The sequence below is a fragment of the Octopus bimaculoides genome, chromosome 6, assembly GCF_046866305.1.
Source record: "Octopus bimaculoides isolate indiv1 chromosome 6, ASM4686630v1, whole genome shotgun sequence".
Classification (NCBI taxonomy): domain Eukaryota; kingdom Metazoa; phylum Mollusca; class Cephalopoda; order Octopoda; family Octopodidae; genus Octopus; species Octopus bimaculoides.
The window spans coordinates 24,666,536-24,683,135 of record NC_142933.1 but is presented as its reverse complement, the minus strand read 5'-3'; the positions used below and the strand labels follow the sequence as shown (position 1 = coordinate 24,683,135).

The 16,600-nt window shown below is 40.2% G+C and overlaps 1 protein-coding gene across 1 annotated transcript; it reads right to left on the bottom strand.

Annotated features, from left to right (window-relative positions):
- Nucleotides 1-8,155: 8,155 nt before the first annotated feature.
- On the bottom strand, nucleotides 8,156-14,702 carry LOC106876342 (uncharacterized). Its single transcript, XM_089353605.1, has 2 exons — nucleotides 13,811-14,702; nucleotides 8,156-11,369 (listed from the first exon to the last, which is right to left on the bottom strand). Exon 2 carries the CDS (start codon nucleotides 9,583-9,585, stop codon nucleotides 8,848-8,850), a length of 738 nt encoding a protein of 245 aa, XP_089209731.1. The 5' UTR covers nucleotides 9,586-11,369; nucleotides 13,811-14,702; the 3' UTR covers nucleotides 8,156-8,847.
- Nucleotides 14,703-16,600: the final 1,898 nt, after the last annotated feature.

The window sequence follows — 16,600 nt, the reverse complement described above, 5'->3', positions numbered from 1 at the left end:
AGACAGATATAATGTTAATGTACCATTTATTACAACAAAATCATTTATCACTCAAAATGATCGCCCTTTTGAGCAATTATAACCTCAACACGAGAATGATTTTCTTTTTTTTTTTGCAGCTGACGCAACTTCCGCCTTTTAATTTTGTATTCTTCAAACTGTTGACGTTTGTCCTTGCTTGAATACGCCCCATAAAAAGTAATCGAGAAGGTTGAGATCTGGGCTATTACTGGGCCAGATGTTGGCTCTCACAAAAAATGGAACCTTCTCACCAAAGAAAGCCTGTGTTGCTTTTGGCCCACGGCATGATGCAGAATCCTGGATAAACACCACATTGTCAAGCCCAAATTTCTGTTCCATCCAAAGTAACAGAATTCCTCAGGTTGCCCAGTTACACCTTTGTGCCGATCTTCATGCCAGACTCAATGAAGTGTGGGTCAATGACACTTCAATCACTCGTCACGGCTCCAAATACCATCACAGAGGCAGGATTCTTTGTCTCAAACACAGGGGAGTTATATACTATCACTGAAGAATTTCTGCGATTCACCTCAGCGTCCAAAGAAACTTCTCGTCCACAAACACGAGAGTTTATTCTGAACCTTCATGTTTGATGAATGACAGAAGCTTTGGGCATCTCTCGGCTTTGATTGCTTTGGTCTTGGCTGTTAGGAGGTAACGGCGTCGTCGAACATAGCTAGTCATGCCAATGTACTTGTTCACAGCTCTGGACACCATGGAAAGGAACACATTGCGTTTCTTTGCAAGAGTTGTCATTTCCTCAGTGAGGCCTAGCAGCCAAAGATGCTTTCTCACCATTTTGTCACACGTCTCCCTGAGTCTACCCCTTCCACAGGTACCCTCCACAATTAGAGCTCGGCACTTCATACACTTATGTTTATTTTAATCCGCCCCCCCACCTACGGATGCTCTATATATCATAACTAGTAACACCACTGGAGGTGCAATGGCCCAGTGGTTAGGGCAGCGGACTCGCGGTTTCGATTCCCAGACCGGTCGTTGTGAGTGTTTATTGAGCGAAAGCACCTAAAGCTCCACGTGGCTCTGGCAGGGGATGGTGGCGAACCCTACTGTACTCTTTCACCACAACTTTCTCTCATTCTTACTTCCTGTTTCTGTTGTGCCTGTAATTCAAAGGGTCAGCCTTGTCACGCTAAATATCCCCAAGAACTACGTTAAGGGTACACGTGTCTGTGGAGTGCTCAGCCACTTGCACGTTAATTTCATGAGCAGGCTGTTCCGTTGATCAGATCAACTGGAACCCTCGACGTCGTAAGCGACGGAGTGCCAACCACCAACCACTTATGCTTTCATACACAAATGAAATATGGCTTTCTTCGAAGAAAGAAGAACATCGATTGGCTGCAATGCAAAGTGCTATGTATAGATCCATGCTAAAAGCATATCTGAAATGGAGTAATTCAAGAACGGAGCGAAATATCGGAAGTACAAGTTCCGTTGGGTTTGTAAGGTTCACCCGTGTAGTTGTCTAGTGGTACCGAAGGGATCGGAAAAAGCCACTTAAAAGGCCTCCACAACGATGGGAAGACGATTTAGTTAAACAATTTTGGCCAAGATCGAAAAGAATCGCACAATCAAGAAAGAATTGGAAACGTATTGTGACCAGCGTTATGTAACATCTGATAGTCCAGTCTTGTTCACACAGATATAATGATATACATACATACATTCTAATGTGTGTGTGTGTGTGTGAGTGAAAGAGAGAGAGAGAGAGAGAGAGAGAAGTGTGTGAGTATAAATGATCTGATACTAGCGGGTCATTAGATATCGGCTGATGTATACAAGGGAGACAACTATGCAAATGTTATGAAAAAAGGTATGTTAATTGAAGATATTATCAGTGGATATATATAAAGAGTGACGTTAGCTCTCAGGATGCTGAAGACTGACCCCCTACAAATGAGATGCTAATAGATTGTGATGAGTTGTTAATAACGCCTGATTTAGGAAAACGTGGAAACATCGCTTATTTGAAATGTTGATAATGATTGATTTGTTCTCTCAAGTAACATCTGGTTGAGCTGTCTTATGATGATGATGATGATAATAATAATGATGATGATGATGATGATAATGATGATGACAATAATGATTATGATGATAAATGCGAAGAACCTGCTTTATAGATCCTAAACTACATGTACGTCTTCAGTGTATTTTTAACGTATTTTTTTTGGTCTAAGGGAAGCAACTCTTTGAAGGCTACATGTAAAAGTTACCGCTGTCCAAACAAACAATTCTGCAGTTTTTAGATTTAAAAACATTGGTAAGTATAATTGTGTTACATATGTGGTATATAGCTTACTTCTGGCAGAATCGTTAGCACGCCAGAAAAATGTTTTTGTGGTATTTCGTCTGTCTCACGTTCTGAGTTCAAATGAGTTGAATAGCCACTGCATGGCAGCCCATTTTTCTTTGAGTAGAAGAGATGGTAGATAGGGTTAATATCATAAAATTAACAGAAATCCACAATTAATATGAATTTAATATAATTGTTTTATTTGGGTGCCACATTTAAACCTTTATTCTGTTTCCAAGAACATCGAGTTAGTCAATACATTTTGAAAATGTTCCGTCTATCCTTCACACATTGTTTCATCGTCTGTGATGTGTACCTTTCCACCTGTTGTGAGAATGGGAAAAACATCCATGCAAATTCAGTTGTAAATCAGATTACAAAAAATTCTTAATGCATTTGTGACTTCACAGACCTTTCTTCAAGTCAGTTGTTTTTCATGAGCCTTATTTTGTGTCGGAAGATCATTGAGCATCAGGTTTTTTTTACTGTGATTTAGAGTCTCAGCTGATCATCTTAACTTATTTTCCTCTTGTACACACACAACTGATGTGTGTAGAGTTAGATGTGCAACGTCTGTTGTATGAGTCAGAACTCCACATAGATTAACATCATTCAGTCAGCTTCCAGTGTAATGGTTAGTCAACTACTGGGCTTAGTGGTGTTACTAGTTATGATATACAGAGCATCTGTAGGGGGAAGATTAAAATAAACACAAGTGTATGAAGTGTTGAGCTCTAATTGTGGAGGGTACCTGTGGAAGGGGTACGCCTAGGGAGACATGGGACAAAATGGTGAGAAAGCATCTTTGGCTGCTAGGCCTCACTGAGGAAATGACAAGGGACTGGAAGACGTGGTGATTTGCTGTACTTGAGGAGACATGTCAAGCTAAGTAAAACTGCTGTCTTCCACACATACAGACTTGTCCTTCAGGTGCTGGTGCCACTTAATGGAGCAACTGTGCTGGTGGCACATAAAAAGCACCCTTCACATTCTGCTAAGTGGTTGGTGTAAGGAAGGGCATCCAGCCATAGAAACCATGCCATAACAAACAATCAGGGTGTGGGCAGCTCTCAGCAGGCCAGCTCCATGTCAAACCGTTCAACCCATGCCAGCATGGAAAGAGGATGCTACACGATGATGATGATAAGTATAAATTATTAATTCCTACATACATTTCACCATTGCAGCAGTTATTTGGAAGTCAACATTGGATGTGCCAAATCATTCAGATCCCTAACTGCAAGGGATCATCAGTGGAAGAGATCAAATATCTGATGTCAGGTACATAACACGCTAATTTAATAGTCTATATATAATGAGTTTCATAGCAATATGTTTAACAGTGAAAGGATCCCTTAGTATTCTACAGTTAAGGATAAGACAATCTCTCATATGATGGTGCCATGAAAAAATGCAGCCACTAGACCCTGTAAAGGGGTTGGTGTTAAAAAGGGCACCCATGCTATTGAAATCAACCATCATGTGGAAATTAAACAAGGACGGTTCTGCTCGATCTGTAGAAAAGGCATAGGTAGAAACTCCCTAAGATGTACCCAGTGTAAGCTATGGACACATAAAAGGTGCAGCAATATCAAAGGAAGAATAACCAGGAAGATAGTTTTTGTGTGTGGCAGATGCACCAGGGCAATAAACACTGAAGATGTACAGAAAATGGATTCCATCACATGCCAGGGGAAAAAACTAGAAGCAGTTGTTAGCTTCCGCTACCTAGGCAACCAAGTCTATAGTGAGGGTGGATGCTCTGAGAGTGTAGCTGCTAGAATAAGAATAGCCTGGGCAAAGTTCAGAGAGCTCCTATCTCTGCTGGCATCTAAGGGCCTTTTACTCAGGGTGAAAGGTAAACTGTATGATGCATGTGTGCAAACTGCCATGCTACATGGTAGTGAAACATGGGCCAGGATTGCTGAGGACATGCGTAGGCTTGAAAGAAATGAAATTAGTATGACCCGCTGGATGTGTAATGTCAGTGTGCATACACAACAGAATGTAAGTGCTCTGAGAGGAAAGTTGGGTATAAGAAGCATCAAATGTAGGGTGCAAGAGAGACTGCACTGATATGGTCACGTGTTATGTATGGATGAAGACAGCTGTGTGAGGAAGAGCCACACCCTAACAGTGGAACGAACCTGTAGAAGAGGTCGATCCAGGAAGACATGGGATGAGGTGGTGAAGGATGACCTTTGAATGTTGAGCTTCACAGAGGCAATGCCAAAAGACCAAAACCTTTGGAGATATGCTGTGGCAAGTAAAGTGAGATCATAGCCATGGCCGATACTAGTGTTGCATGATCAGCCCATTTAAAAGTACCCTTGAAGCGGTGGATGATATGATATGCTTGAGAAGATCTGTTGAATCAAGTAAAATTGAAATTGTAGCCATGGCTAGTGCTGCCTGACTGGCTTCCATGCCGATGGTATGCAAAATGCACCATCCGAATGTGGTTGATGCCAGTGCCCCTGACTGGCTCCCGTGCTGGTGGCATATAGAAAGCACCCACTACACTCTTGGAGTGGTTGGCTTTAGGAAGGGCATTCAGCTGTTGAAACATTACCAGATCAGACTGGAGCCTAGTGCAGCCCACTGGCCTGCCAGACCTCAGTCAAACCATCCAACCCATGCCAAACGATGATGATGATGATTTGGAGGAGGAGTAGGAGGGGATGCCAATAATAATGATGATGATCATGATGTGTGTGTTTGACATAACCTTTCAATATCTCCAGTTGTATTCTCTGCCTAGGTTAGGAACTGAACTAAGAATCTTTATTTTACCAACTATAGCTGACATTTTAATCATTAGCCTATTATTCTGGAAAGCCACAGTATTATCATTTTAAAGTACTTAAGCATTTGAATGATATCTTTTGAGTTACATTGTATTTTCCCCTCCTTTCTGTTAGGAGGTACCAAGCATGTTCACACACATATACACACACAACAAGAACTTTTGCCTACCACATTCAATCACAAGACTTCAGCTGGACCCAAGCAGTGGGACTGAACCCAAAACCATGTGGTTGAGAAGTAAGCTTCCTAACCACACAACCATGTTCCAACGATTAAATACCCTAAGGTCACAACACTATTATCATCCGTCAGGCAACAGGCAACAATAATCAAAACACCTCAGGTGTTCTGACTCAGGCCTAAGGTGGCAAAATAAAGAATTAATGTTCAATGCCAGGCCAATCAAAAGAATATCACCTGTAGACATCTAATTCAAGGTAAGCGTCAAAAAAACAAAAGAAACAAGCAGGCATAGGAGTGGCTGTGTGGTAAGTAGCTTGCTTACCAACCACATGGTTCTGGGTTCAGTCCCACTGCGTGGCACCTTGGGCAAGTGTCTTCTACTATAGCCTCGGGCCGACCAAAGCCTTGTGAGTGGATTTGGTAGACGGACACTGAAAGAAGCCCGTCGTATATATGTATATGTATATATATATATATATATGTATGTGTGTGTGTGTGTGTGTTTGTGTGTCTGTGTTTGTCCCCCTAACATCATTTGACAACCGATGCTGGTGTATTTACATCCCCGTAACTTAGCAGTTCGGCAAAAAGAGAATGATAGAATAAGTACTAGGCTTACAAAGAATAAGCCCTGGGGACGATTTGCTCAACTAAAGGTGGTGCTCCAGCATAGCCGCAATCAAATGGTTGAAACAAGTAAAAGAGAGTAAAAAAGTATGAGCATTTAAACTGGTTGCTAAAGTTCAAAATGTCATTTGCAGTGCAGATGTAATTTTAATTAACTGAGAATATATGTTGTATGGTGTGTGATATACATGTATTTGTCTATGTTGTCCAAATACATGCCACTGGCCACTCTAAATTATTTCTCTTAGTCCAGTTTTGCTTGAATATGCTGCTTCCTTGCATGTGCAAAGACATTCAAGCAAGGTCGTTGCCAGTTCCGCTGGACTGGCTCCAGTGCAGGTGGCACGTAAAATACACCATTTTGAGCGTGGCTGTTGCCAGTACTGCCGGACTGGCCCTTGTGCCGGTGGCATGTAAAAGCACCCACTACACTCTCAGAGTGGTTGGCATTAGGAAGGGCATCCAGCTGTAGGAACTCTGCCAAATCAGATTGGAGCCTGGTGTAGCCATCTGGTTTCACCAGTCCTCAGTCAAATCGTCCAACCCATGCTAGCATGGAAAGTGGACGTTAAACGATGATGATGATGATGCTGGTGCCAAATAAGCATCCAGTCCACACTGTGAAATGGTTGGCATTTGGAAGAGCATCCAGCTGTAAAAACCATGCCAAAATAGACAACGTAGCCTGGGGTAGTCTTCTACTCGGCCAGCTCCTGTCAAACCACCCAACTTATGCCAGCATGGAAGGGGGACGTTAAACGATGATGATGATAATGATGCAAATTACCAAGGCCAAAAATGTGTTCAACTTGTTTTTGTATATGTCTGACTGCCTGGGCTATTGGAGATGAAGTAGGATAACTGTTGTGTTGATGATGCCTATTGAGGCTGTGGTTGTCATCTTATTTCCAAGCAGCATCTATTGGTTTCCATAACGGCATGTCAGCTTTAGAGAATTATTGATTCTTGACATTATCTCCCTGTCTTCTATAGAGGTGTTCTGAAGTGCCATTAGGCAATTGTGATACATCCTCGGAGGTGGAGATAATTTCAATAAACCAAAAAGTATGCTGTATACTATTTGATGTACTTGTATCAGTCTGTCAGTCTCTTTCTCTGTCCGTCCGTCCGTCCATCTGTCTGTCCATTCATCCATCTATCCGTCCATCCATCCATCTAAATAGAGTGATAGGTGCAGATGTGGTTGTGCAGTGAGAAGTTTGCTTTTAAACTACATAGTTCTGGGTTCAATCCCGCAGTGTGGTACCTAGAGCAAGTGCCTTCTCCTATAGCCCCAGGCTGACTAAAGCCTTGGCAGTGGATTTGGTAGATGAAAACTGAAAAAAGCCTCTTGTGTACATATGTGAGTGTTTGAGTGTGTATGTGTTTGTGTCTCCTTGTTTTGACACTGTGTAATAGTTGTAAATGATTGTCACTGCCATACAAGCAGTGTCATTCACTTCAAACCTTCTGTGAGAAAATGTCTGTCCATAGGAAAATATTACCATGCTTGGAAACAGGTGAGGGTTGGTGACAAAAAGGGCATCAAGCTGAAGAAAATCTGCCTCAATAGACTCTGTCTGATCCATGCAAGCATGAAAAAGTGGATATTAAGTGAAGATGAGCCAGCCCACTTATGCGTACCTTTCCTTCATTGGACACTAAACTCCACTTGCAAAGACCTGTTGAGGCAAGTGAAATCGAAATCGAACTAAATTCAACAACTGGCACTCATGCCAATGTCGTCTCCTTCATTGGACATGAAACTTGACTTGTGAAGACCTGTTGGGGCAAGCGAAAGCGAAATCGTGATGGCACCTGTGCCCAACGTCGCCTTCCTAGCACCTGTAAAGACATTCGAGCGAGATCACTGCCAGTGCTGCTAGACTGGCTCCTGTGCTGGTGGCACGTAAAATACACCATTTTGAGCGTGACCGTTGCCAGTACTGCCTGACTGGCCTTCGTGCCAGTGACACGTAAAAGCACCCACTACACTCTCAGAGTGGTTGGCGTTAGGAAGGACATCCAGCTGTAGAAACTCTGCCAAATCAGATTGGAGCCTGGTGTAGCCATCTGGTTCACCAGTCTTCAGTCAAATCGTTCAACCCATGCTAGCATGGAAAGCTGACGTTAAACGATGATGATAATGATGATGACAATACATATGCAAGTGGAAAAATTAACAATATGAACATCTTTTAATTAACAGTGAGTTTTATAACGTTCTATACATTCAGATATGCTTTATGCATAAATAGTTCATACATATAGATATGTTTTATACATATAAATTGGTCAGGGGAGATATCACATTTGAGAGGAATTTTGTTCAAAGATTTTTTTCCTTCTCTTTCTTTGTTTGAAATAAAAATTTAAAATTTCTTTAACTGAAATATTTCTCAAAAACCAAAACTGGTGCACAGTGGAGAAATCAGAAATTACAATTTTAATTATAATTGAAATCCAAAAGAAAAATTCTATAACTTGGTTTTGGTTTTTAATATTTAATTTATAATCCTCCTTACTTATAGAATTTCTTCTTTGAATTCAGACAATGGAAAAAAAAAAAAAAAAAATTAGTTCCAGTGATTCCCTCTATCTTGGATTTTGTTTTTATAAATTTGAAAGTTTAGAGAGAAAAACAAAGAAAATGTCTGTAAAAAATATTGAATCAAAATTCCACTTTTTCTTAGAATTGGAAGCTTGGTGAAATAATATATATATGTATAATGTCAGAGTAACAGATCAACAACTTAGTCAGCTATACTTATTCTCCCTTCTGGCTGTTGTGTACAAGCAGTCAGCCCCAAGAAAGAGCAGGTAGTGTTCGTTTTAATCTTACTTTTACATTTGTTAATTGGTCCTTAAATACTTAATATCACCAAATACTAGAGTTTACCTTCATTGTGTATTCGTTCATGGAATGCTAAAACATTTTTGTGTGAGAATGTCTTATCACAGATTTGGCATTGGTAAGGTTTATTGTTGATATGAATCCATCTGTGCTCAATTAAGCTACTCTTACGGGAGAAAACTTTGCTGCAGTCTTTACAATTGAAAGACTTCACCCCTGCATGCATCTTTCTATGCCGTGTCAGGTGACCATTCTGTGAGAAAGTTTTATCACAAATTTCACAGAAGTACGGCTTCTCTCCAGTGTGTATGCGTCTGTGACGGGACAAAGAGTTGTCAACTGAGAAGGATTTGCCACAGATTTCACATTGGTATGGTTTCTCGTGAGTGTGGATTCTCTTGTGTCGGACCAAGTGGATGTTTTGCGAGAACGTCTTACCACAGATGTCACAGAAATAGGGTTTCTCTCCAGTGTGAATGCGTCGGTGACGAAACAACGAACTGTTTACAGAGAAATTCTTGCCACAAATCTCGCAGGGGTATGGTTTCTCACCTGTGTGAACCCGAACATGTTTAAACAGGTCGTTGTTTCGAGAAAAGGTCTTGCCACAGATTTCACAATGGAACCATTTCTTCTTAGAAAGAATTGACTTTTCTTTTGACGCCAAACCATCTGAAGAGAATATTTCATTGTGCAATTTATTCTTGTCATTGTCTTCTTGTTCGGAATGCATTTTATTGTGTTTAAATTCAATTTTCTGACCATACAACATGGCTCTGTACAATACAATGTCTTTCTATGAATTTTTTTTTTTTTAACAAATAGGAAAAAATAATGAACAGAGTATTTCTATTTCTTCCTTATTTTTTTAGATGAAGTGCAACAGTGAGCAAATTACAGGTGAATTTGGTAAAAACCTTTGATGTTATTTAGGGCAGGAAGAATCAAAGGAAAGAATAAATAGGGGTGTGAGTGTGTGTCTGCTTTAAAAAGTGAATGATTGTGGCCCTGTGGTTAGGGCGTTGCACTCATGATGGCAAGATTGTGGTCTTGATTCTTGGACTGGGTAGTGTGGTATGTTCTGGAGCAACACACTTCAATTCCCATTGCTCCAGTGTCTGCTCAGTGTCTACTGGCATCTCATTCGGAATGTTGTGATTTTGGTCATTAAAATATCATGGGAATTGGGTAAACTGGCCTTATGAGTTCCAGGACTCAAGACAATGCTCACTTTACTGCTTTAAATAGTTCATAAACTCTATCACTGAATTACAATTATATCAACATACAGACAAAGAGCTAATAACACAGACACATGCACATGTGTGTGTGTGTGTGTGTGTGTGTGTGTGTGTGTGTATTGGCTAACACAGATTTGTTGTATAGCTTTCAAATAGACAAAACACTTTCTCTCCTAATCCAACTTCTCACAGTTGCAGAAGAAAAGGATTTCAATCTTCTGGCTGAAATGCCAGTATTTTAAAATATTAAATGTCAGACAAAAACTGACCTTAAAAAGAAACTAGACAGACAGGACAGCAGAAGCATAAAGACAATAGATTATGTGTCAAATATTGCTCACTAATTTGATTGGCTTTTGAGATGAAGAGTAGAAATCACAGATTAAGAGGTATTTCATGTGAGATTTGAATTCATCATTTAAGCTGAATAACTGGAGATCAACAGGAAATGGAATGAAATATATGAGTGCAGAGAATAAGAAACCATTGTTGTGATGTCTAAAGTTTGAAAATGAAGTGGTCTGGAGAAAAAGTGGGTAAGAACTTTAATGTGATGGAGGTTAGGGTCACAGTTAGTTTAACAAACCTCAATCAAAATTGAAGCATTTGAATTAAGGGAGCCATCTGTGAATAATTTTAACTGCTTTTCAGTTGCATGATGCAACACAATGATAGGTTGAAGGAAAGCTTCACAACAATAAAAAGTGTCACAATCAGCTGAGGTGAGAAGGTGCCAACTTAATGAGTGAAGAGTGAAGAGTTGGTATCCCATTGCCAGAAAAGCTCTGTGTCCCTGTTATTGAAAATAGCTTACATTGTATAAATATGTATCATTGATAAGAACATTGCAGTAAGCAGTAGGAGCACAGTATCATTAACAAGTGTTTTGTTAGCCCACAGAGCTGTACAGAATATGATTTACCTGTAGCATGAGTAGGAAAAAGTCACTGTAGTAGGGAGCAGGAGAATAGACGTTAACAGGTGTTTTGTTAGCTCAGAAAGCTGTGAATTTGAGCCATGACTGAAACCCTCATTACCTTCTAACACCCAAAATATCATCACTGTTCAATCAGAGAAGATATGAAATAAATGATAGGAGATTCTAGAAAGTGTAAACTCTCCAGTTTCTATTCACTTTTTGTTTATGTCTTCTGTTGTAGGTGTACACTGGTTAGGGAAATATTCTTCAGTGTTCATAACTTAGGCAACACCATATCCTTATGATCATGTTCATTTTCTTCATCTTCATGATTATCAACTTTTCCATATTTTCATTTCTACAGGAGTTAAATACTATTTCATATTTTCTTTATGGCTGAAAATACAGAAAAAAAAAAAAATGAAATCAATTCTGAAGAGAAAACAACATGAAAAAAAAAACAAACAAATCATTCATATCTAAGAACAACAGCACTTGTTTTTTAACTCTAGGTCAGCCTGATTAAAAAGCTCTATGATTGATCATACCAGCTGTAACCATCCTGTCTCTCTATCAAGACTACATCACACAAAATGGGCCCCATTTTTCTTTAAAACAAAGTTTGATTTGAGGGAGATTCGATAGCTTTTTCTTGTAGTGAGTTTGAGGTGGTGCAACACCACTGCATTTATATATCTTTATACTTCTTTAAAACTGTCACATATTGGATCCATGACAAACTAGTCACAGATCTAGTAATTGTTCAATAGATGGCACATAAAATACACCATTTTGAGCGTGGCCATTGCCAGTACCGCCTGACTGGCCTTCGTGCGGGTGACACGTAAAAGCACCCACTACACTCTCTGAGTGGGTGGCGTTAGGAAGGGCATCCAGCTGTAGAAACTCTACCAAATCAGATTGGAGCCTGGTGTAGCCATCTGGTTTCACCAGTCCTCATTACCCTCACATAAAATCATACCATCTTATAAAAAGAAGGAAACAGTATAAAGTAGCTTGTACATAGCTTGCAGATACTCTAAGTATGAAAAATAAAAGTGTGGTGGTCATAACTGGAATACATTTGATCATGTCTACTTGACTGGTCGTGGTTTGTGGTTAAACAACAATTATATTTACTTCCAACTTTGGTACGAGGCTACAAATTAGTAACAAAAAATGTAGCTTGCTTACCAACCACATGGTTCTGGGTTGAGTCCCACTGCATGGCTCCTTGGACAAGTGTCTTCTATTATAGCCTCGGGCCGACCAAAGCCTTGTGAGTGGATTTGGTAAATGGAAACTGAAAGAAGCCCATCGTATGTATGTATATATATGTGTGTGTGTGTGTGTGTGTGTGTTTGTTCCCCCCACCATCGTTTGACAACCGATGCTGGTGTGTTTACATCCCGTAACTTAGCGGTTCGGCAAAAAGAGACCGATAGAATAAGTACTAGGCTTACAAAGAATAAGTCCCAGGGGTAGATTTTCTCGACTAAAGGCAGTGTTCCAGCATGGCCACAGTCAAATGACTGAAACAAGTAAAAGAGAGAGAGAGGTACCTAATGTATCAATTACCACTAGTCACCACTAATAAGGGAGCCTTTATGTGTGATCAGTTGACAGCTAGAAATAGCAACCAAATTTCCCTCAAAATATTCTTTGCTGTATTATTAAAAACATGGAAGGGAACATCGAATAATTTAGTATTAGATTTATTATTTCTGGATGGTTATAGCTGGAAAGCCTTTTGATTAAAGGCCTGAACTTGGGCTGATTTTAAGCCAAGCAAGGAATTATAATCAGTACAGCTCTAAGAAAGCTTACCTGCATCTATACTAGAACCTTCACCACTACCACCACCACAGTTACAAATACTACAACAACAACCACCACTACTTCTACAACCACAGTCATCACCAGACTTTAAACCAGTTATGTGCACCACTGCAGAACTTTCTGCGAAACATTATCTCGAATTGTTTGTTCGGAGTGGGTCTACCAGACGAGCTAGGTTTCATGCAACAGGCTTCTTGTAAAAGATTGCTTGTGCTTGCCTCTACACCAAGTTTTAATGTGGTAAAAATAGCAGTCAAATCTCCCTCCTATCTTCCGCTGCCTTGGGAAAGAAAAGGGACTCCAGAATAATGCTGTCCCATATTCACCCGTAAAAAAGGTGAGAAGGTAGTGGTAAGAACGTCGGATTTGATTTATGGTTCTGTTCAGTTAGGGCTGACCTGGGGGGAGGGGGAGGGGGGCTAACACCACCACCACCAACAACAACCACAACAATATGACATCACCACAACCATCATCATTGTCACTACCGTTACCGCTACCACCACCAACAACAACAACAACGTCACTGTATCACCATCACCACCACAGCAACAATGCATTAAAAAAAGGTGAAAAAATATGGGATAAATCTTCGAAAATGAACCAATTCCATTAAAGTGTCTCAATATTATTTTACAAATAGACGCAGGAGTGGCTGTGTGGTAAGTAGCTTGCTTGCTTATCAACCACATGGTTCCGGGTTCAGTCCCACTGCGTGGCTCCTTGGGCAAGTGTCTTCTACTATAGCCTCGGGCCGACCAAAGCATTGTGAGTGGATTTGGTAGACGGAAACTGAAAGAATCCCGTCGTATATATGTATGTGTGTGTATATGTTTGTGTGTCTGTGTTTGTCCCCCCCCCCCCAGCATCGTTTGGCAACCGATGGTGGTGTGTTTACGTCCCTTTAACTTAGCGGTTCGGCAAAAAGAGACCGATTGAGTAAGTACTAGGCTTCCAAAGAAAAAGTACTGGAGTAAAAGAGTAAACCAGTCTCTCACCTGTTATTCTTTCTCTGCATTCTGTTTGTTGCTGGTATTGAACCTGCAAACACGGATTTCACCGGATAATCGTAATCATCCAAATGTTAACTGTTTGGTCTTTGGTCTGGATCAGCCTTGATCGAAATAATCTAAGATGAAAAGCATACCAGCTGTGAACATTCCACCATTCTCTACATCAACTACAAGTGTCTCTTCTGTCCTTCCTTTACATGATGGCAGACTGTGATTCGAGGGGGATTTGGCTGCTGTTTCTAGCAAGTCATTGCCTGCATTGTCCATCGTGTCCTTCCTTCAGAAGACATAGAGTGTGACTTGAGGGAGATTTGGCTGCTGTTTCTAACAAGTCTTGCGACCACAGAAGCTTCTCCTATTCGCCATCGCTATTGTGGTTTAAGCCACGTGAACCCTAATTTTACGATCATAGGTGTTCCAACCGTGACCATCCAGTCTTTTACTCAGACATTGTTTATCTAGGACTACATTATTCAAGTGTTCTCCGTTTTCCTTTTAGACGATGGCATGATTCGAGGGCGATTCGGCTGTTGTTTCTAGCAGCTCAAATAAGCACATAGAGACTCCTTGTTTAGTTCGTCTTTACGTTGTTATTGAAATCGCTACTGTTGGCCCCCTGGTTAACCCTATGATCAGTCACTCCAGCTGTGGCAGTCCCGCCTTTTAATCAGAGTAATACATTATCTAATGTATTTTCTCCTTAAGATGCTAGTGTGTAATTTGAGGGACATTTAGCTGCTATTACTAACAAATCGATGACCCTTGTTTGCTCCATTCCAACTAATGTTAATGTTGTTGCTGTTTTATAGAACATCAGTTTCTCTCCTCACAACAACAAATAACAAACCGAAAAAGAAACTACAGGTTAGACTAAACTAAGCGATATATCACTGACATAACCAAGAAAGAAAGTTTGAAATCTATACGCGGTTTCGTAAAAAAAAAAAAGATAAATTTGAAGACATATTTTGGAAGAAAGGAGCTTGGAAGAACCCCCGCTACTTCGTAAAACATGAAATTATATTACTTCACCTACGCTGTTAATTGCTTTATTAGTCGATGTAGAATTACATTGGCACAAACATGTCCGTATAGGACAACATGCTGTATTTAGTTACGGCCCTTTACTCTTAGCGATTTAATCATTTTAAGGTTGATATAACAAAATATTAATGAAGTGTTATGTAACATCAAAGAGTGGATGGAATTTAGTTGAAGACTAAGAAGAACACTAATGTTATTGAATTTAATTTTTTCATCTTTTGCATAGTTTCGTATTAATTTTACTAAGTTATCCCACATTCCTCTACTTACTACCGCATCATCGTTTATTTCTCGTGACTTTCATTTTTAGATCTCTTCCGTTTGTTTTTTTCCTTATTACTTTCTTTTTTTTTTCGTTTTTCTTTATTGCCCACAAGGGGCTAAACATAGAGCGGACAAACAAGGACATCCAAAGGGATTAAGTCGATTACATCGACCCAGTGTGTAATTGGTACTTAATTTATCGACCCCGAAAGGATGAAAAGCAAAGTCGACCTCGGCGGAATTTGAACTCAGAACGTAACGGCAGACGAAGTACCACTAAGCATTTCGCCCGACGTGCTAACGTTTCTACCAATTCGCCGCCTTATTACTTTCTGGTTTTGTTCAGTACATTCCTTATGATTTTTTTTGTCTTCTGATCGAATGTGGATTTATTTCAGTGAACCCACACCTCGAGCTTATACACCCACTTGCAGAAAAGCCAGGTGTGATGGTTAGGGCATTTCAGTCACATGCCAGATCTCCGCACCCCGAAACAGAAGACCAATGTTGATCTCTGTGAAGTGAAGCATTCTGTTCAAGAAATGGCTAAAGGTATCTCTAAAAGACTGTAACATTGTGGTTGACTCCCGAGTGCAACCAGGGCCGGATTAAGATCCATAGAGGGACTAAGCACTTAAAAGATTTTGGTGCCCTCATAAATATGTAATTCAAAATATGAACAATAATAAACCATGAAATGAATTTTCATTTTTCAAAATGGAGCAAAACTAAGATGGGAAAAAATACTTATTTTTATATAATTCTATTTGATCTACATTTGAAATATTTTCTCGTTTTTTTTTTTTAATTGCAAAATCTTTGACTAGATCCTCAAAATTAATCTTACGTAAAACGTCTGCTCCTTTACTTAGTAGCGATAAGACATCCCAAATATTATTTTAGCAAGTTTAAAGTAATTTCTTTTTCTGCCGCAAGCCATTTATCATTTCAGTGGGGCCCTCCGTCTCTTGATGCACTAAGCAAGTGCTTATTTTCCTTCATGGTTAATCAAGCGGTAGGTGTAACTTGTTCCCAAATTGGGTCACGTGACAGTCTTATTCACACATGTAGTGACAGCTTATAGCAGACGACTGTTATATGTTCAATGTCCGGAGTTTTATCCACGCATGCGCAGGGATTATTTCCGGAAGGAATACAGGAAGAGTCTCATGCGCATGCGTAGAGTTCGACACCCAGCTTTGGCGCCTTTTCTCAGTCTCTTCGTTAACTGATCTCCGTCGAGCCAAGACGTCCAACAGAGCTCTCTCACATGTCAGCACCAGAGCTCTCTCACATGTCAGCACCAGAGCTCTCTCACATGTCAGCACCAGAGCTTCACAAATAACCACAGAAATCATTCAGGAGGCGTCTCAGCAACCGAGGGCGACGAGCTACCGAATTCCCTCCAAGCGTGAAATGAATTCCACTGTAAATAAATATTGTTATGTTGTTCAGAATCTGCGTTCC

Excerpts from the sequence above, each read along its gene's own strand:
- LOC106876342 (XM_089353605.1), bottom strand. The coding sequence starts at position 9,585 with ATGTTGTATGGTCAGAAAATTGAATTTAAACACAATAAAATGCATTCC.